The sequence below is a fragment of the Notamacropus eugenii genome, chromosome 1 (assembly GCF_028372415.1).
Source record: "Notamacropus eugenii isolate mMacEug1 chromosome 1, mMacEug1.pri_v2, whole genome shotgun sequence".
Lineage (NCBI taxonomy): Eukaryota > Metazoa > Chordata > Mammalia > Diprotodontia > Macropodidae > Notamacropus > Notamacropus eugenii.
Genome location: NC_092872.1, coordinates 461,775,056 through 461,799,555, shown reverse-complemented (window position 1 = coordinate 461,799,555; position 24,500 = coordinate 461,775,056). Strand labels below are relative to the sequence as shown.

Sequence of the window (24,500 nt, the reverse complement as noted above, 5' to 3'; positions counted from 1 at the left end):
GACCCGCACGGAAGCTACGCTCCCTGGGACCCCCGGGAACGCTCGACCCCCTCCGGCTCACCCCTTGTAGCCTCTCCCCGACTCTAGGAATCGGCGCCTCTGGTCGATGGGACTGGACGCCGCGAAGCCGGAGGCGACGCCCGTCGAGGGGCTCCGGCCGCCCCCTCACCTACCGGAGAGCCCAGGCATGGCCGGTGCGCGAACCTGAGGACTGGGCGAACGGCTCCGCCCGGCGGATGGGGAAAGCGCGGGGCTGCCGCCGGGTCGGGCCGTGAGACGCCTTACCCCGCCAACGCCCGCCGTCGTTCCCCTTGAAGCCCGGGACCCGGCGCTGGGGCCCGGCCGGGAATATGGCCCTGGAGAAGCTCTGCTCGGTCCTCAAAGGTAAGAGCCGGCCCGTCTTGCCTGGGCGGGAAACGGCGCCCCCTGCGGGCCGGGCTGGGCCAGGGCCCTGCAGCCCGCCGTCCGCCGCCCCGCCGCCCGCCACCCGCCGCCGGAGCTGTCCAGGGTCTGCGAGACCCGTCCGGGGACAGGAGCTACAGCTCCCCTTGCCCGCGCCCCGCCTGGCAGCCCCAGTCCTTGCCCGGACCGCGGTCGTCCGGGTCCTCCGCTGCCCTTCCCCAGACCCCCGAGCTCTGCGCCCACCTCCGCCCCTCCTCAGCGCGCACTTGTCCCGGCTCCGGGGGCCCGGGATGCCGCCTGCTCTCACCTTGTCCTGGGTCGTTAGCGTAAGGGAGGGACGGCGGTGGCCGGCGCAGCGGACCGAGACTTTGGACTCAGCTCCCCCTCGCTCTGCTTTGCTCGCGCTCTGACGCCGCTGCCGCCGCTGCTGCTGCTGCAAGCCGCCTTTGTCACTCCCGGTGCAGCCCGGAGCGGCGCCGCTGGAGCTGCCTTGGCTGAAGTGCACTCCAAAAACCTACAATGTTTGCTTTTTTTAAAGCTACTTGTACCACAGTGTCCCGGTGTCATTTGAAAGCAATCATTTTTGAACTCCTAGTCTAGAAAAAGGAGATTTTGAGGAAAATTAGATTATTGAGTGGATGTGTCATTCCCATGATTTACCATCAAGAAGTGGGTTTTTAAAGTTCCTTTCAACGTCTTAGATGTTCTGGAGATTTCTCATTTGAATATACAAAAATACAAGGAATACGTGTCTCGGTAATCTTACATATTCCATTTATCCTGATTGTTGATGTGCCATTCAGATCACTTTTCTTTGTGTTGTCTGTTCATACTATCAAAATAATTCTCTACTTAACACATAGTATTTGTTATAAAATCGAGTGCAATACGTATGTGTAAATAGAACCAAGGCAGTTTTTTAATGGTCACTTCTTACCCAGAGCAAAACCAATAAACACAGTTCTAAGCAATTTTCTTTAAGAAAAACATTTTCATAGTACTACTTTGCTACATAAATAAGTCATTCCAAAAAAGAGTAAGCTTCCTAGCTGAGGTCTAGAACATGGCATTGATGTTCTAAATTCATAGTATTCAGAATGTTCTTATATTTGTGTGTAACGTAGTCATGTGTTTTACTTCCAGCCAGAAGCAAAATACATAACATAAATTCAGACCTGTAGAGCTTTTAATTTTCTGTCCTCTGCTTCTCAATTCTGAGTGTCGTATGTTGATGAAAAGCCAGGCACAGCTGACAGACAATAACATTTTCAAAGACTGACTTAAAACCCAAGTCATTTTGTCACTTGTGGCTTATGAGTATAACATCAGAGAAGCTGGTTGCACTTTAAGCTAGTAGGGGTTTCCTGTTTGTGTTTCTTTGTCCTTCCTTTTCATGTCTCTAATCACGATAATACTCCTTGATGGTGGTGGTAGTAATAGTGGTAGAGGAGGAGAGTTGGGAGGCTGCGACACCACTGCAGGCTTTCCTGAAGTGGAGCTCAGCCAATGCTGAACCGTTTTCTAATGATGTACAATGTCTCTGGGGAGTATGGCTTCTTTCAGTCTTTTACACTGGACTTTTCCATAGATGCATCTCAGTTTGACAAAGTGATATTCCTCCCTTAAAACACAAAGCTGTTACGGTTTGGCTGTCTTCCTCATTCCTGATACTTAGAATTAAAGTAGTCTCCTTGCCAAAATAGTATTTCAGATTTTCTAAGAGATAAAGGGTTTGTGTCATATGCCATGTCATTTCTTTTTTAATAAGTAAGGCTGTTCTTCAAAGCTGCTTATGAATGTCTCTTTACTTCTCAGAGGAGAGCAGCGCCGCGAAACAAAGGGCTTCTCTCACCTCCTGCTTTAAGTAAAGAAGTGGATTTTGCCTTACTTACACTGTTGTAGCCTTTCTACATTTCATTGAAAACTTGAGCATTATATCATTGTTTTCACCAGTATCTGTTTCTGTCAGAAACTTGTGGCAAATTTGGGGGATTTTCTTTTTCCAAGTCAGGTAATAGTAAGATAAAAGTTACTTTGTAATGAAAACACGATAAATTTTCAATTAATAATGACCTTTGAATTAGCAAAACTTTTGTCAAATTGACATCGGATAATTAGCAAATTCAGTGTTTTAACTTAAATAGTTAATAATTTAGCTATCTAAATGTTTCCTAAATTAACAATTGAAATCTCTTCAACAAATTTAAACAATTCCGCTTAATTTCCTCTTGCACAAACTGTTTGCAATAAATTAACAAGCAAGACTTTTTGGATAGTGAATATTTACTTATTTTCCGTGATCAGATTTTAAGAATTCTGAGAGTTATATAAGCCGTATGTTCATTTCCACTCCCCAGATTCTTAACTATTCCTTGTGTTCTAGCTATAATAACTACAGTGCTCACTTGTAATTTGATTCTGTAGGTTTTTTTAAATATGCTTAATTTCTTACTAATTTAAGCAGAAGTTATATATAAAAGGTGTTATAATTTCACTTGTATTTTTATAATAGAGGCTGTGAACTTAAATTATTTACAAATTTAGGGATAGATTAATTTCAATAATGTCTTTAAAGTAATTAAGAGGCACTATAAAATTCTTAAGGCAGCACTGGACAAGTCCTTCAAAGCTTAAAGCAGGATTAATAACTACTATTAATTTACATTAATAATAAAACATTAGATAAAGAGTTAAACCATTGGCCTGGAAAATTAGGAATGTAATAGGATAAAATGGAATTTGATGCAATAATAGTCAATTTGTTATGCTCATTTCCTAGGCATGTCATATTGTATTATGCATATACATGTGTTTGTTTACCCACATATGTGTATATGTGTGATTATGCCTGTGTATGTATACATATAGTATATACATGTACACATTCCATGTGGTTAAACCTAATGTGGCAGTGGTATTTCTCATTAATAAGTATCTAGAAATACTATCAGAAAATAAAATTCACTCCCCCTACCAAAAAAAGTTGTTAGGTTTTCTATAATACTACCTGTTTTACTTTTCCTATATTTCAGGGATGCTTTTATCTTGTGCCACTATACTCTGTCCTCTTGGGCCACTGGAAAAAGGGGAATCATCATTCATCATACCTGCTATTTCTTTTAGTTACCCAACATAAGCCATTTTTACTTGATATCGGCACCATGGTAGAATAGAAAGAACCTTGAATTTAGAGTCAGAAGGCCTGAGTTCAAATTCCGCACCTGCTACTTTCTTGTCCTAGTAGTCCATGTATGCTCCAGTATATTGTCACCAAATATAGCAAGTCACCTAAATCCTAGATTTCAAGTTATAGAATTTTAGTTGCATTTGTGATATTGGTGTTACAGAGGAAAACAACTTTTCATTGGCACTATTAAAAAAAATCTACCTTGGAACGTGATAGACAATAAACTTGTATTCTACAACCTTAAATCTTTTTTTTTTAAAGACCTTAAGCTGTCACGAGGACTTGGAAGAATAAATCAGCTATATAAGAGCAATACTAAAATGAAATTGTTGGGACAAAACTTCAATTAAATAATCATGTATTAAGTGCCTACAATTTGCAATGCACTCACTGAAGCAGACCCTGCTATATACAATCTTAGTAGCCTTGGTTGAAAGATAATCTGTTAACATTGTTATGCTATAGGTAACGAGCAGGAAAGAGATTAATCTAAAACCTCAACTTTTCTTCCCATTCAAAATAACTAACTAATTCATTTGCATATGACTTCTGTGATTTGACAGAAAATATGAAGCTGAAAGTTGGAAAAAAAAGAAAGGCAAATGTTCTCTAAAACATAATTTAGTATCACAATAATGAGAAGGTAGTCCACTGTTGACTAAGGATTGTCTGAGGAAGAATCTGGTAATTGCAGCAGGAAGAGATGCATAACTGTCTTCTCAGGAGCACTTTTAATTTCCTACAGTGGTTTGGGTCTGACAAGAAGGCTGTCATATTTTTCAGAAAAGAGAAGGTACTACTGCTACAAGCTACTTTTTTTCTTCTAGAAGAAGTGATTGGCAGTGTGATTAACAAGCAAATGCTAGGATCCAGGGATTTACAAAGTGCCTAGTATACTTCCTGATAAGTAGATATCTACTAAGTAGATACCATTAAGGAAGATTGATGTTGTTAAGGTTAAGCACCTTCTTGTTATCAGGTATATAGTAAAACACTTTTTGGACCAATATCTCCTATTATTTAAAAAAATTCTAAAATGACTGAATATCTACAACTCCTGATACTTAAAAATAGAGACTGGACTATAACATAGAATTCCTTCTGTTTTCCATTGAAGATCCCTTTTTACATTCTGGCTTAAGTAAAGGTTTAAAAAACAATTGTAGAGGTGGAATTGGCCCAAAGTTGACACTAGGCAAATGTCGAATGATATTTCAATTCGTTTCTTCTCAGCCCTCTTCATTAAGTCCTCAAAATAAAAAAGAAGTATGCTTTCAGTGTGACTCCTAGTAGCTTAGTATTGTGTACTAGGCAGTCAATAGATATTGACTGATTTAAGATAGCATGATTGTCGTGAGAAATAAAGGCAGTTGATGAAACAAGATAGGTTGAAGTTGGTAGGGACTTTAAAGCTCAAGATTTGGAGTTTAAATTTAACGTGATGAAAATAAATTTTACTTTTTTCATTTAGTGTAATTGGAAAGAACTGGAAAGCCTAAATAAGGACAAGAAGAAGATAGGGTTAAAAGGTACTATTGGTCATTTTGACAGAATGAGCTGGAGGTATACCTTATACCTACAGTAGCATGATTTAAGTTCATACTCTGCCATCCTTTTTTATTAGAAAAAAGCAAACCATAACTAAGAATATTGTTATCCTTCACCTGAATTCCAGGGTCAAAATGGCTAAGAGCATTGCTTTCCACCCAGAGGGTTGTTAAAAATGGAATTCTTCCCTTTGAACAAAGCTGAATAGACCTGCATTTTACCTCTAAGGTTACAAAGTTTGAGAAACATGGTCTAGGCTTGATCTTCAAACTTAATATAATAACAATTGAAATCTTTGAAGTGCTTTGAAATTTGCAATGTACTTTATATACATTTGAGTCTCAACAATTTTTGAGGTTGGTAAAAAAAAGCATTATTCCCCATTTTCCAAATGAGGAAATTGAGGTTAAGAGAAGTTACATGTCTAGCCTAAGGTGACAGAAGTGGCCAGTAAATGTCAGAGGTGGGATGTAAACCTAGATCTTCCTGACTCTAAGTCCCTTACTTTGTCCATTATGTCATGATGATGGTGTCATGTTTTATACACTCTTTCAAAGGATAGATTGTGTTTGGTGATATGTAGATTTGAGAATTCATTTCAACCAACATGTATCTAAACATCTGCTATAGGCAAGGCATTATGCTAGGTACCAGGGATACAGTGATTTTTAAAGTGGCATAATCCTTACCCTCAAGGAGTCCATATTCCACTGGAGATAGGGATGAATACAGAGAACAAAGCAGACATCCAGAAAATTTGAGGAAGAAGGAAGCATCCATGCCTGGGACATCCATGGCAGTTAAATTACCATGAAGGAAAAGACATACTCTGCAAGTTAGAGAAGAGAAATGCATACATTTCTGGCATGAAAAAAGCCTACTCAGATGCTCAGATATAGCAAAAGATATAACAAATTTGGGGAAGAGCTAGTAGTAGTTCAGTCAGCCAGAATAAGAGTATGTAAAGGATACATAAGAGTCTGTGAAGGGAAGTAATGTGAAATAAAGCTAGAATGGAGCCAAATTTTGGAAGATTTTAAATGCCAAGTTAAGAATCTGTTTTTATCCTATAAGCAATAGAAACTAACTAAAAGTTTTTGAGCAGATAAGTGGCATAGTCAGACTTGTGCTTAGGAAAATTATTTTAGCATCTATATGAAAGATGGTTTGGAGAAGTAAAGAGACTGCAGGTTTCAGTCAATCCCATGAACATCTCAACCTTGAGTCACCCTGTGTCCCCTTCCTTTCACCTCCACCCTGTGTCCCAATGATATCTTTCTAGAATTGAGCTAAGAGGAACTTAGAAACCCACACAGTTCAATTTGAGACAAAATCTGATTTGACAGCTTTTTTATCACAGTCCATTCCTCGGATATCTATTCTATATAGGAGTCTAAGCTACTTGTTATCCTGCCTTATCCTTATTGGTCCCTCTTAGAGAAGGGCTTTAATGAAAATCTGAAGCTTTCTAGCTATATGCTTGCTCTGGCATTCAACAGCTCAGTCATACTCTGTAATAAATATTCACTAGATTCTCTCTGAATTCCCTCAACTCCAAGCTCCCATGCTTTCATTGAACTATGTATGCTCTCCTGTACTGGGACTGTTTTCTGATGTTGTTAAAGTATCCTGAGGAAGAGTAAGCTACCTTCCTTGACACCCACACTCAAAGAACTCTCTGTTCTCACTCATACTCAGCACTTAGTAAAGGACAATGAAGTCAGTTAGAAGACTATTAACAGTAGTATAAGCAAAAATATCAATAAAGGTATGAAATAAGGCAGCTTGGCAGAAAGAACAGAAAGAAAGGGAAGATGTGAAAACTGTTCTATCAACAGAACTAAAAAGACTTGGCAACTGTGAGAGATGTGGGGGGAAAATTAGTGAATCATTTAATCAGAAGGCAGGAAGAGCAATAGAGATTTTGGTGAGGAAAAAAATATAGAAGTATCATGTGTGAAATAATTCCATTCAAATTATATTTGTTCAGTATTAGGGTTATAAACAACTTAAGTTGTCATAATTTTAAATTGCAGCAAGGAGATACATCCTAACCTAATTATTCATTGGTATCCCATGGTGTTAGACCTTTATGGAATTTGTTTTAATGATTGAGCCTGATTATAACCCAGCTTCATTACAAAGAATCTATTAAATTCTCAGCCAAACTCGTATGTTTGTTATGACATGTTACTAGGATGGTTAATAGTCACTAAGAAACAGATGTTTCTAGGTGAACTACAGAGTCCTTCCTTTCTGTATTTTTATAGTATTTTTGTTTCAAATGGCACAGTTTCAGAAAATTAATCTGTGTGCAATCCTAGAAATGTAGCATCAAATGTAATAAACATTTTATGTCTTTGAAGCTTTAGTTAAAACATTTTATCCCATTTGTGAGTAATATGATTGATAACACCAGCAAACCAAATTTGTGTATAGCCAGATCTTTATTAGGTATTGTTTGTAACTACTCAGTTCATTTTCTTCAGTTCATTTTTCTGTCAGTTTTACTGGTGGTCCTGGTTTCATTTTAGTGATTATTTAGTTCGTTCTTTCTTCCTTGCACCATATTCCTTATACATTTACTATGTGTTGTGCATGTGAAAGTTGTTAATTCATTAACATGTCCATTTGCCTCTGTCATTCATTAGCTAAGATAAAAAGAATGTAATAGCTAAAAATTTTACTTGTTTGAAAGGTGATGCCTCTACAGCAGGATGAGGCATTGATTTCATATTGATATAAATAGAAATTGATATTTAAAGATTCACCAGAATTCTGATTATTACCATATTTCCACTGTGAATGTACTTGTCCTAAGAAATGTAGTAATATCTCGATCTCAAAAGCCAATACTTAGGTATTTTGGGAAGTTCACCGAAAGATTAATTACTTTGTGGCATATTATGTTTTCAACCACAGCAGTGATCTTGCGCCTCCCCCAACTCCTCTCTCAAAAGAAAGAATAGAAAGAAAGGAGAAAGTAAGAAACTGAGACATGAGCTAGAGTAGGTCAGCAAAAATACAAAATAAAAAGGATTGTTAACAACTAAATCACAACTGCCTTAATAAGGTCAGAGACTATTCCTTTAACACTTTTGTATCCTCCAAACCTAACAGCATACATAGTACGTACTTAGTGTTCTGCCTTGGAATGGACCTTAGAGAGAATTTAGTCCAATCTCTCATCCTTACAGTTATGGTTTCCCTGGTACTTGAACATTCATTCCCTTCTTCTATATGTCCAGTGGCGGAGAACTCCCTTTCATCATGAGGAAGTTCATTTCATTACCAAACAACTTTAACTTTATGAGCTCCTCCTTACATTAAACTAAAACCTACCTCCTTGTATCAACTTCACATTGGCCCTAGTTAAGTCCTTGGAGCAACATCAAATATATCTAATCCCTTTTCCAATGACAGGCTTTCAGACTGTTTTAAGACAGCCATCATATCTCCCTAAGTCTTTTCTCAAAGCTAAATTATCCTCAGTGCCATAAATTTGTTTTAAATATGTTTATGGTGTCCAAAATTGAATAGTGTTTTGGGTGGATTCAGACTGAATAATGATACAGAAGGACTAGATATTTATTTTAATGCAAATTAAAAAGCATTTAGCATTGACTTTTGGCAACCACCTCATACTTTTCACTCTTGTTGAGTCTACAGGCCATCAAAACCTCTAAGTCTTTTGTACAGTAACTATTGTTGTCAAATTTCCCTGAATCTGTACTTATACATTTGATTTTTTGGAACCTCATTGGGTGGATGGATGGATGGATGTATAGTTGACAAATAATTTGAAAACACATCCGTATATGAATGTTAGGTGATAGGGATAGAATTTTCCATTCAGGGGAAAATTATCATGAAGGATAGCATATAGATAGAAATAGAAAATAAAGGTGATTATATCACAGAATTTCACATAACAACAAAAATCATCTAAAGGTGATGTAGTGTCTATTCAACCACTAAAATGTTCACTTATAATGAAAAATTTATTAGATTTCATTTTTTAAATAAAGATTTTTTTGTTTCATAGGATTCTGCACAGCTTTGAAATTTCTTTAATTGATTTCTTTGAGACTACTGCCCCCTTTCTATTTTTATCCTGTAGAAGCTTGGATATCAGAGAATCCAACTGAACTTTTACTGATATAGCACATTCAGGAGTTACCCACGGTGCAAGGAAAGACAGTATTGTAATCCAAAGTTTGAAATTGAGTTAGACATTATATTGTAAAACCTATTTGAAATATGATAGACTTGATGTAAGAGTTTATTGTATTAGCAGTATTTTGTTTTAAAAATTTTAAACCTGTGCTTTTTCCATTCATAGCTAAGAAATAATCATTATAAATTCATACTTCAAGTGCAGATATAAATAAGTACACATCAGATTTTTAGTGACTTTTCTAACACCAAGGTAGGATTTTTTTTGAAATCTTGAGGTTGAAGGCCATATAATTAAGAATAATATTTTTCTCTATATTTTGCTATTAATTTTTCCTTGGAAATGTAATGCATCTTTAACTACAGTTTTATTTTAATATGTGTTTTCTGTTCTTTTACTAGTGTTGTTAATAACAGTACTTGTAGTGGAAGGCATTGCTGTGGCCCAGAAGACCCAAGGTATAGTATTTTAGTGACATTTTATAGCATATACAAAATAATGGGATGGGTTAATAGAAAGTAATCTGGCTACTGAATTCCCTATCTCCATAATCCTTCTGGGTTGTTCCAGTCATTCTAGGCATCTAGGCATTCTGTCAACATATGTAGCTCAGTTAACTGAGTTTAGTCACAGCTGCAGTTAAGCAAAGTAAATTGTCAGTTAGCTATTCTTGCCCTGGTTCATTCGATAGTCAGCTGTTACTAGTAGCTTCTGGTTTATAGTGGGAATATGCACAAAACTGAGTAAGATTCATGCTTAAACTTTAATAAAGCAAAAGGAGAAACCCATTTTTTGCAATATAAGAAGAGAGGCAGTGTGGTGTACTAGAAAGGACTCCTGATTTGAAGTCAGGGCACCTTTTAAAAATTCCAATTCTGTTATTTACTATCTTTGTCACGTTGCTGAAATCATTTAACCACTCTGAGCCTCAGTTTCCTCATCTGTAAAATGAGGGATTGAATTAAACTGTCACTAAAATCCATTCCAACTCTCAATCCTATGATTTCACAAAAAAACTCCACAATATTCAAAGTCCTGTAAACCTGTTCAAATCTTCCTGGATATGAAAGTAAACCAACTGGATTACTTCAGGTCAGGTTTTCATAACAGAGGGCATGCCCTTTCCTATATGAAAGTTCTTAATGTTGACTGACTATTGAAATATCCAAAGGAATGGTATATGAAAATAACTGAAAAGAAAATTTCAGAACACTGAACTCATGTGTCAACACAATTCAGTGTTCAGAAATTTGAGTTGCCCACACAGGCATCATAGTAATGTCCTTAGTTATAAAGTAGGTACTAAGCAGTTTTTTTTTCCTTGGGACTGAGAAAAAAATCAATATTTCTCAGGACAGCACATTACCCGGTAAGTTGGGGCAATGCTTAAGGCCCCAAACATCTTATTTTCCCTTTTTCCTGTGGCTATAGTACATTACAATTCTCCTACCACAGTATACAGAAATCTATATTTCCCCTCACTCTTATTAAAGTTTGTCAAATTTGTCAATGATTATATTAAGTATATTTATGATACTCTGAATATACAGGTATTGAAGCTGTGTGTATGTGTGTTTTGTTGGGGCTGTTTGATTTGCTTTAATTCATAGGTTTTAATGTAATTTTTTTTTTAAGATGGGCAGAATATCGGAATTAAACATGTTCCAGCCACCCAGTGTGGAATATGGGTTCGAACCAGCAATGGGGGTCATTTTGCTTCTCCAAATTATCCTGAATCTTACCCACCAAACAAGGAGTGTATCTATATTTTGGAAGGTATTTTTAAATGTCTTTTTCCCTCCTGAATTTTACTATTGGTTATAACATTTAAAGGACTGATGGGATTTAGTTTTAACCACTTTGAATCAAATTAGTAACAATAAATGCCAATGAATTGTAAACATTCCTAACAATGTAATGGTAGGCTAGCTGGTACATGAATAGAGTGCCTGGCTTACAGTCAACAACGCTCATCTTCCTGAGATCAAATCCAGCTTTATCAAGAAAACCCCAAATGGGGTCACAAAGCGTTGGACACAACTGAAACAACTGAAACAACTGAACAACAAAGAAATTTCTAGGTTTTTTTAATTCCTTAAAAGGACCTTCAAATTAGTAAAAATATTTGTTCAACTTTTCATCTCTTGAAGTATCAAAATTAATGAGAAATGTTTCTGAGAAACTTCCTTAAGCGTTACTGAAATAATTTACTGGATCGTATGCAAATTTCTACTCATAATCCTCAGTAGTATAACATTACTTTTCCTGTTCATGTTTTCTCCTGTTTCTTTTTCACTGATGCATTATATTTCATGTATTGAATATTTGCTTCTTGAAATCTTGATTCTAATAAAATATATGTTTTACCAATGTAATAAATAACATGCTGAGGGAGAAAATTATTATTGCTCTACAAAGAATAATGCTACAGTTGATATAATATAAGCTATGTATTCTGACCTACATTCTTCATAACGTTTAAGTTATTAATAGATGCAACTGTAGCTCTGCCAATTCCTCTTGATTTATTCACATTGGCTCTGAGCATGTTATTTCATTCATATTGATGTCCTTAGTTGTAAAGTATTGACTCAGCAGTTATTTCCATTTTTTTCCTCTTTAGATCTTTTCAGTGTTTGTACATTGCATAGTTCCTTCTTTAAAAACTGTCCAAATTGACTCTCTATATTACAGCTGCTCCACGTCAAAGAATAGAACTGACCTTTGATGAACATTATTATATAGAGCCTTCATTTGAATGTCGATTTGATCACTTGGAAATTCGAGATGGGCCATTTGGTTTCTCTCCACTTATAGATCGTTACTGTGGTGTAAAAAGCCCTTCATTAATAAGATCAACAGGCAGATTTATGTGGATTAAGTTTAGCTCTGATGAAGAACTAGAAGGACTGGGATTTCGAGCAAAATACTCTTTTATTCCAGGTAAGGATTTATTTTTTTCACGTAAGGTTTTATTTTTTTCATGATTAACTACCTCAAACTATAGAATATTAAATCTAGATAAGAGATCAACTAGTCAAGCTATATCTGTTAGCACAGATGCAGGGCTATAAAGAAATTAGGCAGGAATTAAAGAAAGTTACTTTGCAAACAGAACCTTAAGAAAAGTTAGCACTGATTTTATACTGCTTCAAAATTTTGATATTCATTGTCATCACAAAATATTACAAAAGCTTCCCTGGCTCTTTTCATGTATTCACAATGGCAAAACATCTAGATGAAACAGAATTCACCCAACCAGTTCCTTTATCCCCATGATTCCAAACAAATTGATGGGTTTTTTTATATGAATTGACTACTATCTTTAGGATTGATCATTCAGTAATAACTATTGGTCACTTATTGTACAAAAAAAGCACTCTATTAGGCATGATGGAGATGTAAAAGCAAATGAGAACCCTGAAATCAAAATTTACAATATAATATCATTCAGAGAGTTGTTTTCTAGGTATTAAACAATTTAAGTCATTGGTATATTACAGTTGGCATAGATCTTAAGAGGTCTTCTCAGCCAGTCTCTTCATTTTACAGGTGAGAAAACTGAGGCATAGAAAGGTAAAACAACAGCTAGTTAGAACTGGAATTAGAATCCTAGTTTTCTGACTCTCAAACCAATACTCTTAAAGAGATAATATTTTCCCCAAAACTTTGGTATATTCTGTAGGCTTTTAATTCTTTACTTAATGACCAAAATCCTATGTTACAAAAGGGAAAAAACTGGGTCAGGAAGGAGATAAGAGAGGAACAACTAATTAGATACATTCACTCTTTAAAGAATTAATATACATAAGAATTTCTAAATTAAACACTTCTCTGGAAAGATATTTCCACATTTCAGAAGGATCTCACTAAAAGGAAGAACCGCAGGCCAGTGGGGTACAATTTAGTAGATTGAAGCTTCTGAAAGTATCACATTAACCACATTTTAAGTGACTTTTTCTGCTTGATTAATTAAAACTCAACTAAACTTGCAGCTGAACTCTTTAACTGTTTCATCTGATTGTAGAGTTTTGTCTTTGTTTGGAAATACTACAAATTGTAACTTAAAAATGGCTTTTGGGAGATTTTCAAAGGTAGAATAGATTTTGCTCCCTTTGGGTTTTCTCTTTCTAGGCTGAGATGCTTAATTGTCTCTGGAAAGTTTGCCCACTCCCTCCAAAAAAGTATCATAGTTACTCATAGTAAATAAAAATGTATTCGGAGAATCTAGGTCACAAGTATCATGAGTACTTTACTATATAAATTCCTATATCTCTTTAGCTTCAGAAAAATTATTTTGTAGAATAACGAAAGCTAATGCCAAATGTATCTTCTTCTAGAACGAAGTTTATTTTATAATATCTTTTTGAAAATACAGTTACAGCTAAATTCTGCCTGGTTGACGTGAGTTTGGCTCCTGTTTTTCTTTTAGCATCTGATAATTTTCTCTCTAGCCTTGGGCAAGTTATTTCACTTCTCTGGGACTCAAGTTTCCTTATTTGCAAAATAAGAGTTAGATTAGAAGTTCTCTAACACCCCTTTTAGCTCTAATAATTCTTATTCTTATTCTAAAAATTGTGTTTCACTAATTATTCCAGAAACTTTGCATTTACCATCTCCCTCATTTTATTAAAGTTTAACTTTAACCCACATAAAATTTGTTCTTATGATATGGAAAAAAATAGAGGAAGGAGCAATTAACTATTCTCTGGTTCTCTTCTTTTATGATATGATCTTTAATAGTCTGGTCACATTCACTTTGATTTTATTGTGGCATATATAGCAAACTGTTGGTCTAAACCCAATTTCTGCTAGACTTCTTTCTAATTTTCCCAACAATCATATCAAATAGGAAATTCTTTCTTAGGTAATTTATATTTTTATATACTCAGAAGTAAGTTGTAGTGTTGCCCAGTAGATAGAGATTGGATTAGAAAGTTTTGAATTCAAGTCCTACTTCTGCCAGATACTGTCTGTGTGACCTTGGGCAACTCATTTGACCCTTCAGTGCTCTCAAGAACTCTCTAAGACCATAAGTTGTATAGAAACTGACACCTATATTGGTAGAAGTTTCCTTATCTCAAAGTTCTGTAAATCAATGAAGTTATAGGTTCAGCCCCATGTGATATTAATTTATACAAATGAAGTAACTGACTAGCATTTCAAATAGTGTGATTTGTTAAACTGACAGCTTTGTTTATTGATGCCTTTTCAAAGTAGTTTAAATATTTGTTTATAAATATATGATCTATGCATAACCAAATCTGTGCCTGTGTCAACATGATGCCAAACTATCTACCAGTTCATGCAATTTATTTAAAGGTTAGTCATTCATTTGGATGCTTTATCTATAAGATACCAAACAATTAGTTTCATTAAATTGACCAGATATTCTGTGTCATATAGAACAATGGTTCTTAGATGTCTATGTAGCATGATTTCCTCAACAAGGCAAAATACGGATCTATGGATCTACCTTGTCAACTTCTGTTTACCACTGTCTGGTGCTACTTTTGCTGAGATGCTAAGCTGTCACGTTTTACTAAATATTAATAGCATAATAAGAAATATTATTTTCATTAAATAAATACTAACATAACAGGGTACCATCCAACAACTAAGGTACCAGCCTATAGTAAATTGAAAGAATGCTCATAAATCATCAGTAGTCTACACTGATCATGCTTTGAAAACCATTGATGTCGACAGATCTTGTTTGAAATGGATCCTAACTTTGTGGAGCATAAAATATAGTTATAAGAATAGGACACATATACAAGTAACTACAAAACAAAAATAACACAGAAACAATGCATAAAAGAGGTACAAACAAACTGGTGTGTGAGGTCTGTGAGGGGGAATAATGGTTATCAACTGGAGGGATAGGGGTCAGGGAAAGCTTCCTTGAGGTAAGCCTTAAAAAACAGATAAAATTTAATCATGAGAAGAGGGAAAGGGAAGGCATTTCATGTTATGGAGAACAATGGAAGTAAAGGCACATATGCAGAAAAGCATGGGGCACATAAATTGATCCACAAGCAATGCAGCTATGCCATGAAATCTGTTCAGTACCAGTGACTGTCTTCTTTTCTGTTACAGATCCAGACTTTACTTACCTAGGAGGTATTTTAAATCCCATCCCAGGTCTAGTATTATATTGTCACTTTTTATCCTTATGACATTTGCAGTGAGGCTTATTTTCCATTGACATCATTTATATGTCCCTTCTAGATTGCCAGTTTGAACTCTCAGGAGCTGATGGAATAGTACGCTCTAGTCAAGTAGAACAGGAAGACAAAACAAAGCCTGGACAAGCAGTTGACTGTATATGGACAATTAAAGCTACTCCAAAAGCCAAGGTATTTGTATGAAATCAGTCATTTTAAGTGAAATATATTAATTAGGATTTATATTATATGTTACTTTGGCTGAAATAGGCTGCTTTGGACTATTTTATCTATTAATATGTATGACTTTTTTAAAAAGTCAATTCAACAGAAATTTACCTTTGTTATGATCAAATTGTCCAAAATACAATATTTGAAAGTTAAAGACCAATACAAATCCACTGAAACTTTTAAATTTGCAAATACCCAACTTTTTTTTTTTTTTTTTTTTTTTTTTAGAAAATTGGATTTAAGCCCAGGGTCACATAGCTAGTAAGTATATAAGGTCAGATTTGAACTCAGGTCCTCCTGATGCCTGGTGCTCTCTCTACTATACCACCTAGCTTCCCCTCCCCCTCCAAGTTTTAAAGTATATCTTAACAAACAGCATGCTAGGAGGACTTCAGAAAAACCAGGAAAGACTTATATGAACTGATGCCGAGTAAAGTGAGCAGAGTCAGGAGAACGTTGTACACAGTAACAGCCACAGAGTGTGAGGACTGTTTCTGATAGACTTAGCCCTTCACAGCAATGCAAGGACCTAAAACATTTCCAAAGGACTCAAGACGCAAAATGCCATCCACATCCAGAGAAAGAACCATGGAGTTGGAACACAGAATGAAGCAGACTGTTTTCTCCTTTATTAAGTTTTGTTTTTCTCATGGTTTCTCCCATTCATTTTAATTCTCTGATACAACATGACTAATATGAAAATGTGTTTAATAGGAATGTATGTGTAGAGCCCATATAGGATCGTATGCCATCTTGGGGAGGGAGGGAGAGAAAATTTGGAATTTATGGGAGTGATTGTTGAAAACTGAAAACTAATAAATTTGGGGGGGAATGAACAGCATGCATTATAATCATGGATCATTTATCAGATATGTTATAGTCTTGAAATTAAGTAAAAAAAAGTTTTTATTTCTAATTATGAGTTTCTTTTATTCATACTTCTAGGAATATGTAAGTGAAATTATATCGAACAGTATTTGTTGCCTCATATAAAACATCTTTTAAGAGCTTATAGGTTATAGATTTTTCAGCAGTTTCTCTGTTTAGAATGTAGATTGTCTTTAAAAAAAATCATTAAAAGTAGAAAGCTTGTTTAATATTTTTTAGTTAGTGCCATAGAAACTAGTGTCTTTGCTCAATTGAATATATTTTGATGAGTCTTCATTTCAAACTAAAATGGTAATCAAGTTCCATTTTTAAAATTTAAAGGATAAAATGCTAATGGCCCCCAGTTACTCTGTGTTTTTAGGATGAGGCAAACTACTTAATCAAAATAAAGATAAAAATATTGCCTTTATGAGTGATGTTCAAAAGATCAAAGAGAGGGAGATTTTATAATAATCCAACTAAAATTCAAGAGACTAGAAAATATCTGTTTACAAGTACAAGAGTAAGAACACAGAAAAATAAAAGAAAGTACATCCATGGGGAATGTTAGAAATGGAAGAGAGTACAAAAACCATTTTATAGGTAAGAAAACTGAGGCTTAAGGAGGTTGTGACCTACAAATGGTTGCATAACTAGTAAACAGCAGATCCAAGGCTTTCATTGAGGTCTCCCAACTCCCAGTACAGCATTGCTTCCAGTATACTATTCTCTAAGGCAATATTCCATTTTTAAAAGTATAATGCCAGCATGCTAGGTAAATTGGGAGCTATACAAGTTGCCCTTTTAGCCCAATTAGCTTTATTCTAAGGATTTCTTTTCATTGTCATTAATCATATTTCTTTTAAATGTTTCAATATTGTTATGAATATTGTCTGAGGGTAAATCCATAGCTAGGTTATAACTTTTTTAATTTAGCAATATTCACAAGTGGAAATAAATTAATAAAATAAATTGTTCTCATGTGCCACCTCAACATTTGTCTTTTTAACTAATTTTATAAGGATTATGAGTAAGTAGCATTAACTCTGTTTTGGCACCCTGGCATGTTTATTTATCTTTCATAACAACATAAAACGTAAACATTTTAAGTTTCATAATTTTTGATTTGTTGATTTTATTCTAAAGTGTAATATCTTACATCACCTAATAATGGACACAAATAACATTTTAATGAAGATGTATACCATTTTTTAAGATGAACAGGCACTAGATTTTGAAGTGGACAACCCGTTGCACTGCAAAATTTATCATCTACCTCCACTGTCATGCATCATAGTAGTAGTAAACAGCTCATTCATATGAAATAGAAACACAGTATACCTAATTAAAATAAACTCTTCAAGCTATGTTCTTTTCATTCATAGAAGTAACTTTCCCACTCCATTAAAATATACTTGGGGAATGAAATACCTACAGTTTTGTGATATTCATATTTGTAGGTTCATTTGGAATTTGTGGGTTTAAAGTGGCATTAGTATACTTTCTAAAGACAATAGGATTATATTCCAATTAATTAGTCAGTGAGTAAAACATTGGCTATCTACTCCATTAAATCAAAGAGAATTTTTTTAACTAAAACATTTTCTAAATTAAACCATCTGTAAGCAAATCATAATCTGAGCTGAAACCATGGGGATGATCAATTTTAATCAGGTCATTCTATGTAATAATTTGTTGTAAGCTATATTTTAATGCTCATGACATTGAAATTGGTCAGACTGCTTGTCAGTTACCAAGGATTTTCACATGTGCAAAAACCAAAGTACAAAGAGTTATGCGTGGCATAAATGGCAACAGAACCTCTTCTTGTAATATATCTATAACCATCCCATTTAAGTAGTACCATTCAGAATTAAAAATGACCAAAGTGACAGAAATTCCCCATATCACTTGTATATCAATAAGAAAATCTTACATCATACGTAAGCCACCTAGAGAACGAAGTAGAAAACTCACAAAAAGGACTGAGCAACAGAGCAGGTATTTTAAGCAACAAAGTGTCAGATAACATGCAAGATGTTAGCAAAATTAGAAATAAGAAGGGCATGGGATATTAAAAAGATTGTTAATAGCAACTACTTTAGTGTTACAGATCAAATCAGATTACTAGGATCATAAGTCAGTTGTTTTATTCAGTTCCACAAGGTACAAGTACTGTGTTTCTGCAGTTATCAGTTAGATCATTCTAGGGTACTAGCACTAAGTTTAATTCAGTGGTCAGATTATTAATGAAAACAACCAAAATAATTAGAATACAGATTTCAATTATTTTATCAGTTGGTTAGCCATTCAGTGATCAGAACCATTCTCTACCCTCAACCATTACCATGGCTTAGGCTAGTGATCAGTTCAGCTAAACATATTGATATCAAGTCAAAGTTAGACAGAAATACATATGTGAGCAACTTCGATCAAAAGCAGATTTCATCTATTTCATTAACAGATTTATCTGAGATTCCTAGACTACCAAATGGAACATTCAAATGAATGCAAGAGAAACTTTGTTGCAGTCTATGATGGGAGCAGTTCTATTGAAAACCTGAAGGCCAAGTTTTGCAGTACTGTAGCCAACGATGTGATGCTTCAAACAGGAATTGGAGTGATTCGAATGTGGGCTGATGAAGGTAGCCGGCTTAGCAGGTTCAGAATGCTGTTTACATCATTTGTGGATCGTAAGTAAAGAATATATTTCCAAAAGCAAAAGCTATGGGAGCGATTTTTCATAATCTTTGGACAGTTTTATATATATATGAACAGATATTCACTAATGGGCCATCTAAGAAACCTAGATGATCAATCACTGAAAATTATTTATTTTTCCACCAGTTCTTATATTATTTTTTCTCACTATTTGTGCATAGTCCCAATGGGAATTTGACCATATCTAAAAGTGATGAATCATAAAAGGTCAGTCAAAATTATGAGGGTGATTGGCTCTGATGTCAGATTGTTAAGAGTATTTAAATTAACCCACTAATTCTGTCTATTCTCTTTAAGCAAAATTTTAAAGCCCAAATTCCTCATGAATACCTCACAAGGTTTCATCTGTAAACAGACCTTTGAGAGTAATGACATTTCAATTAACCTTAACATTTAGTGTTGTTATCTGTTTTTCTTTGGGACTAGGCTGATAAATCTACCTAAGGATAATCATTTTCTGTAAATTATTAGCTAAAAATAGGTTGAATGGGGTCAAAAATTAACTTATGTTACATCAAATTATGTTCTACATCAAAGAATGTATAATGAGGTTCTATCTATTATATTACATTCTTATCAAGGAATGCTGGAATGAATGGCATATGATAAATCAGAGAAACAAATATTAACCTCTGTCTTCTGCCTGTTTCATGAAGATGGTGTGAAGATGAACTACACAGTTTCCGTGAAGTTATTTGAACCCTTAGAAAAAATAAAGTTATATACAATTGTAGGTGTTATTCATGAAATTTTAGACAATAAACCATTTTTGACTGGTAGTTTGTGCATTCATGTGATACTTCTTCATTAACAGTAACTTTGGGTTTAGTATTTTCATGTTGCTACTTTATGATTGTATATTTATATAGCAAAACATTAAAATATGACTGAATTATTCAATCTGGAAGTCTAAACAATCTGTTTGCATTGTCACATGGTGATTTAGGCTGTGATGTTTTTGAATAAATAGTAAAGACAGGATGTGACAACCTGAACTAACCAGTTCTGCCATTAATACATATCTTCATTCAACAAACACTTATTGAGAAACTATTATATTTAAGGCATTGTCTTCAACATTGTGAGGGATCTAAAAATGCATATGGCACAGACCCTACCTTTAAGGAGCTTTTAGTATAGTGAAGGATATAAGCCATCTGTATGAACAACTGTAATACAGGTACAAAGGGTTGAATCAGTGGAGTCCTGGATTTAATTGGAAGAGTTCTCCTCTCAAATTCCTAAGATTACAGGGAAGTGGAGCATTGTTCCCTAATTGAATTGGTGTGTTCTGGGGCACACTGGTCCATGAATCTAATCCTGGATAGCTTTTTTGTGACTGAGTGAGGCTCTCTTCACTATCCATTAGGCACTATTCTTCAGTTTCCAGAGTGCTATATATTAAGTTTAACAATATCCATGATGTGGAGTTCTTAGACATTCCCAAATTTATATTTCTGTGAGGGTTCATTTTTGTGATTATTCCCTGGAACTTACATTCACCCCCAGAATGTTCCTGTGGCTCATACTTGTGTTGATACTTATAAAAACCCAACCCAAAAGTAATTTTAAGAGGAAAAAGAGGAAGAAAAAAACCCAAGTTTCCCTGCTCAAGGGAGAAGTGTAATCCCAAATGATCTCCTAAGATATGTGGGTCTCTCCCAAAATAGATTTGGGACTTGGGGTTCCCTGAAGGTCAACCCCTTGTCCCCAAGTGAAAAGCCAGCTTCTCCAATAAATCACTATAGTACTTCAAACAATCCAAATGGAGAGCTAGGGTGAAGTTAGGATTAATGGGAGATCAACCCCTTACTCTCTAGGAAAAATATCAACAGATCAAGCTTCTCCCCAGAAAAAGAAAAAAAGTATTTGGGGTTTCAGGTCATTAGGCAAAATGCATACTATGGACATGGAGTCCATAAGGATTCCGGAAATGCTATCTGGATTCATGCCACAATCAGGCAAGCAAGTCTGCTCAAAAATAAAACAAATGTTGATGAGCCCAAGAGGTATGTGGGACTCCCAAAAAGGGATTAGACACTTAGCATCAATTGGAAATCAACTCAAACAAATTCAGGAAAGCCCTCAATGTGTGGCTCCCAAAAAGGGATGTGGCACTAGAGGACAATTAAAAATCAATTACTCAAGTCCCTTTGGCTTAATGAAACAAATAGTAACTAACTGCTATTGATAAATTCAGATCATCTGGCACAAATGGACTATTTCCTTCTGTATTTAAAGAATTGGTGGATGTTGATCTCTGAGCCACTATCAGTGATCTTTAAAATATCAGGTAAGAATGAGGTACTGCAGGATTAGAGGCCAGTAAACTTGACTTCAATTCCTGGCAAAATTCTAAAATATATTATGTAAGAGACTGTTAATTAATATACAGAAAAGGAAGTGATGATCATAGAGTATGATTTCAATATTAAGTCATACTAAATCAACTTTATTTTCTTGTTGGACAAGATCCCTAAACTAGTAAATGAGGAAAATGCTGTAATAGCTTACCTTGATTTTAGCAAATCCTTTTGATTTGATCTCAGGCTATTCTTGTGGGAAATATAGATAGTTCTAGATGAACTAAATTATAATACAGTTTGGATTCTGAATGGTTAAATAGCTAGACCCAAGAAGTAGTCATTACGAATTTAATGTTTACTAAAAAGGAGGTTGCTAGTAGAGTCTCCCAAGGATCTATGCTTGCCATATACTATTGAACATTTTTATTCCTAATCTGGATAAATAGAGGGATTCTTATCAGATTTTCAGGTGACACCTGGGAGAACGTTAAACTGGATGATGGAGTGAGCATATGAGAAGATCTCAACAGGCTAAATTTGGACTAAATTTAATAGAGATACATAAATGTAAAATCTTATGCTTGACTTTAAAGAAATTCTAATTCTCAAGTACAAGATAGAGAAAAATATGACTAAAGAAGTTCTTTTAAAAGACTTACAAAGTTTAGTAGACTGTAGGCTCAATATGCAACAGTATGTTATAGCAGACAAAAACTAATGTGATGTCAGACTTAATTAAGAGAAGCATGATGTCCATGACTGAGGAGGTGCCCGATAGTCCTGCTTTGCTCTACCGTAGTGAGACTACAACGGTAGTATTGTGTCCAGGACTGAGTAGCACACTTTTTGAAGGACACTGAGAAACCAAAGAGAGTTCAGAAGAGGCTATCCATGATGGAAAAAAGACCTTGAGATCATATCTTATAATGACTTCTTGAAGCAAATGGTGATGTTTGGCCTAGAGAAGAGAAGATTTAGACAGAACATAGTAGCTATCTTCAGATGTTTGTAGGGCAGTCATGTAGAAGAAAGGAAGAATTAGGCTTGTTCTCCTTGGGCTAACAGAACAAAATTTGAAATGTTGGGTGGAAGGATCATAGACACAAATCTAGATTTGAGGTAAAGGAAAATTTCATAATAATTAGAGCTATGAAAATTGGGAAATGTATTATCCCAGGAAGTATAGTGATATGTAAATTACTTGGGACAAAATAAAATACTTGAGTATATTGACCTATACTGTGAGCCTTACAACTTTTTACAGCTTAAAAAGAAAAAAATTTTAATATATACTGTGCCCTTTTGCTCCAATAACTTTCTTACATAATTTGGCAAGATTTTGATGCATATTTCTTAATTCTTCATCATGAAATCACACTTTTATTACACTGAATATTAAGGAATACCTTTACAGACCTAGTTTTCCAAGTCTAGTCCTTAGGTTTTCATTAAGATTTAAATCAGGCAAGTTTCCAGTCCACTGAAGCACATTTATCTCCATTTCTCAGATGTATTACTTGCATTCTGTGATATGTGGCATGGTGTAAGATCATGTTGTAGTATTCAATGTCCACTTGGAAATTTCTATAATTCTAGAACAATTCTTCTTAATTTATCAATATATGTATAAGAGTGAACCATTTCTTCAATGGGGTAAAGACATCCAGGTACTGAAAATAAAAAAATCTCCAACATAGAGGAAAGAATGACTCCAAAACATTTACAAGCAATGCTTCAGAGAAAAACATAGCTAGATGAAGCAAGAGTTTTTAAAAGAATTTTAAAATGTTTTTATAAATGGAATGAGAGCACTTGAAATTTTTTTAAAAGAAATGAGAATTATGGAAGAAAGATTTGGAAAGGAAATTAACAGCTTGACACAAAAGGTTTAAAAAAAATTCATAAATAACAAATTCTCTGAAAATCAGAATTGCCCAAATAGAAGTCACCGACCTCATGAGGCAACAAGGAATATTAAAACAAAGTCCAAAGGCTAAAAACAAATAGAAGAAAATGTAAGCTATTTCATATAGAAACAAATAACCTGGAAAACATTAAGGAGAAAAAATTTAAGAATCATTGGACTATATGAATGCCATGACCAAAAATAAAGAGCCTAGATACCATATTTCAGGGAAAAAAATCTTAAGGAAAACTTGTAATCAGAGGGCAAAGTGGAAATAGAAAAAATCCACCATTCACCTGCTAAAAGAAATTCTCAAATGAAAATGTTCAGGAATATCATAGTCCAAAATCCAGAGCTTCCAGGTCCCCTGCCCCTAAAAAAGACAAGCAGTTACAAAGAAAGAATTTAAGAACTAAGCAACTACAGGCATGATCACACATGATTTAGCAGCCACTACCATAAAGACATGGAGAATTTAGAATATGATATTCCAGAAGGTAAAGAATATAGGCTTACAGCCAAAAATAACAATCTAGCAAAACTAAATATTAATCCTAAAGGATGAAAAATGAATCTTTAATGAAATAAAGGATTTCTAAGCATCCCTAATGAAAAGACCAGGGCTGTGGAAAAACTTGGAAAATTCAAACACAGGAGTAAAGAGAAAGATAAAAAGGTAAACATGAATGAAGAATGATAAAGGACTAAACAAGGATAAACTTGGGAAGATGATTGACAGGGTTCAAGGCCTGGGCGTGGTCTTGGTGATCTTAAGAATAGAATGGAAAGAAAAGGGGAGTGGAATATACTTGGAGAGAAGATGTAGAAAAGGAATGCTAGGGAAAATTATCTCAAATGATCAGGTGTACAAGTAGACATCTATACAAACAAGAAGGAGAGTGGGAAGTGACTGACACTTGAATCTTACTCTCATCTGAACTGGTCAAAATAAGGAAGGAGAAAGAGATACAGAGAGAAATACATTTCA

At 35.1% G+C, this 24,500-nt stretch overlaps 1 protein-coding gene across 2 annotated transcripts in view; it reads left to right on the top strand.

The window, feature by feature from the left end:
* Window positions 1-267: 267 nt before the first annotated feature.
* The window catches only part of NETO2 (neuropilin and tolloid like 2), a 32,959-nt gene continuing 8,726 nt past the window's right edge, over window positions 268-24,500 (top strand). For both annotated transcript variants that reach the window (XM_072632140.1, XM_072632139.1), the window contains exons 1-7: window positions 268-384; window positions 9,716-9,772; window positions 10,950-11,090; window positions 12,009-12,257; window positions 15,414-15,458; window positions 15,546-15,673; window positions 19,044-19,272. In XM_072632140.1, coding sequence (XP_072488241.1) covers window positions 351-384; window positions 9,716-9,772; window positions 10,950-11,090; window positions 12,009-12,257; window positions 15,414-15,458; window positions 15,546-15,673; window positions 19,044-19,272 — 883 coding nt within the window. In that variant the 5' untranslated portion in view covers window positions 268-350. The remainder of the gene's footprint in view (window positions 385-9,715; window positions 9,773-10,949; window positions 11,091-12,008; window positions 12,258-15,413; window positions 15,459-15,545; window positions 15,674-19,043; window positions 19,273-24,500) is intronic.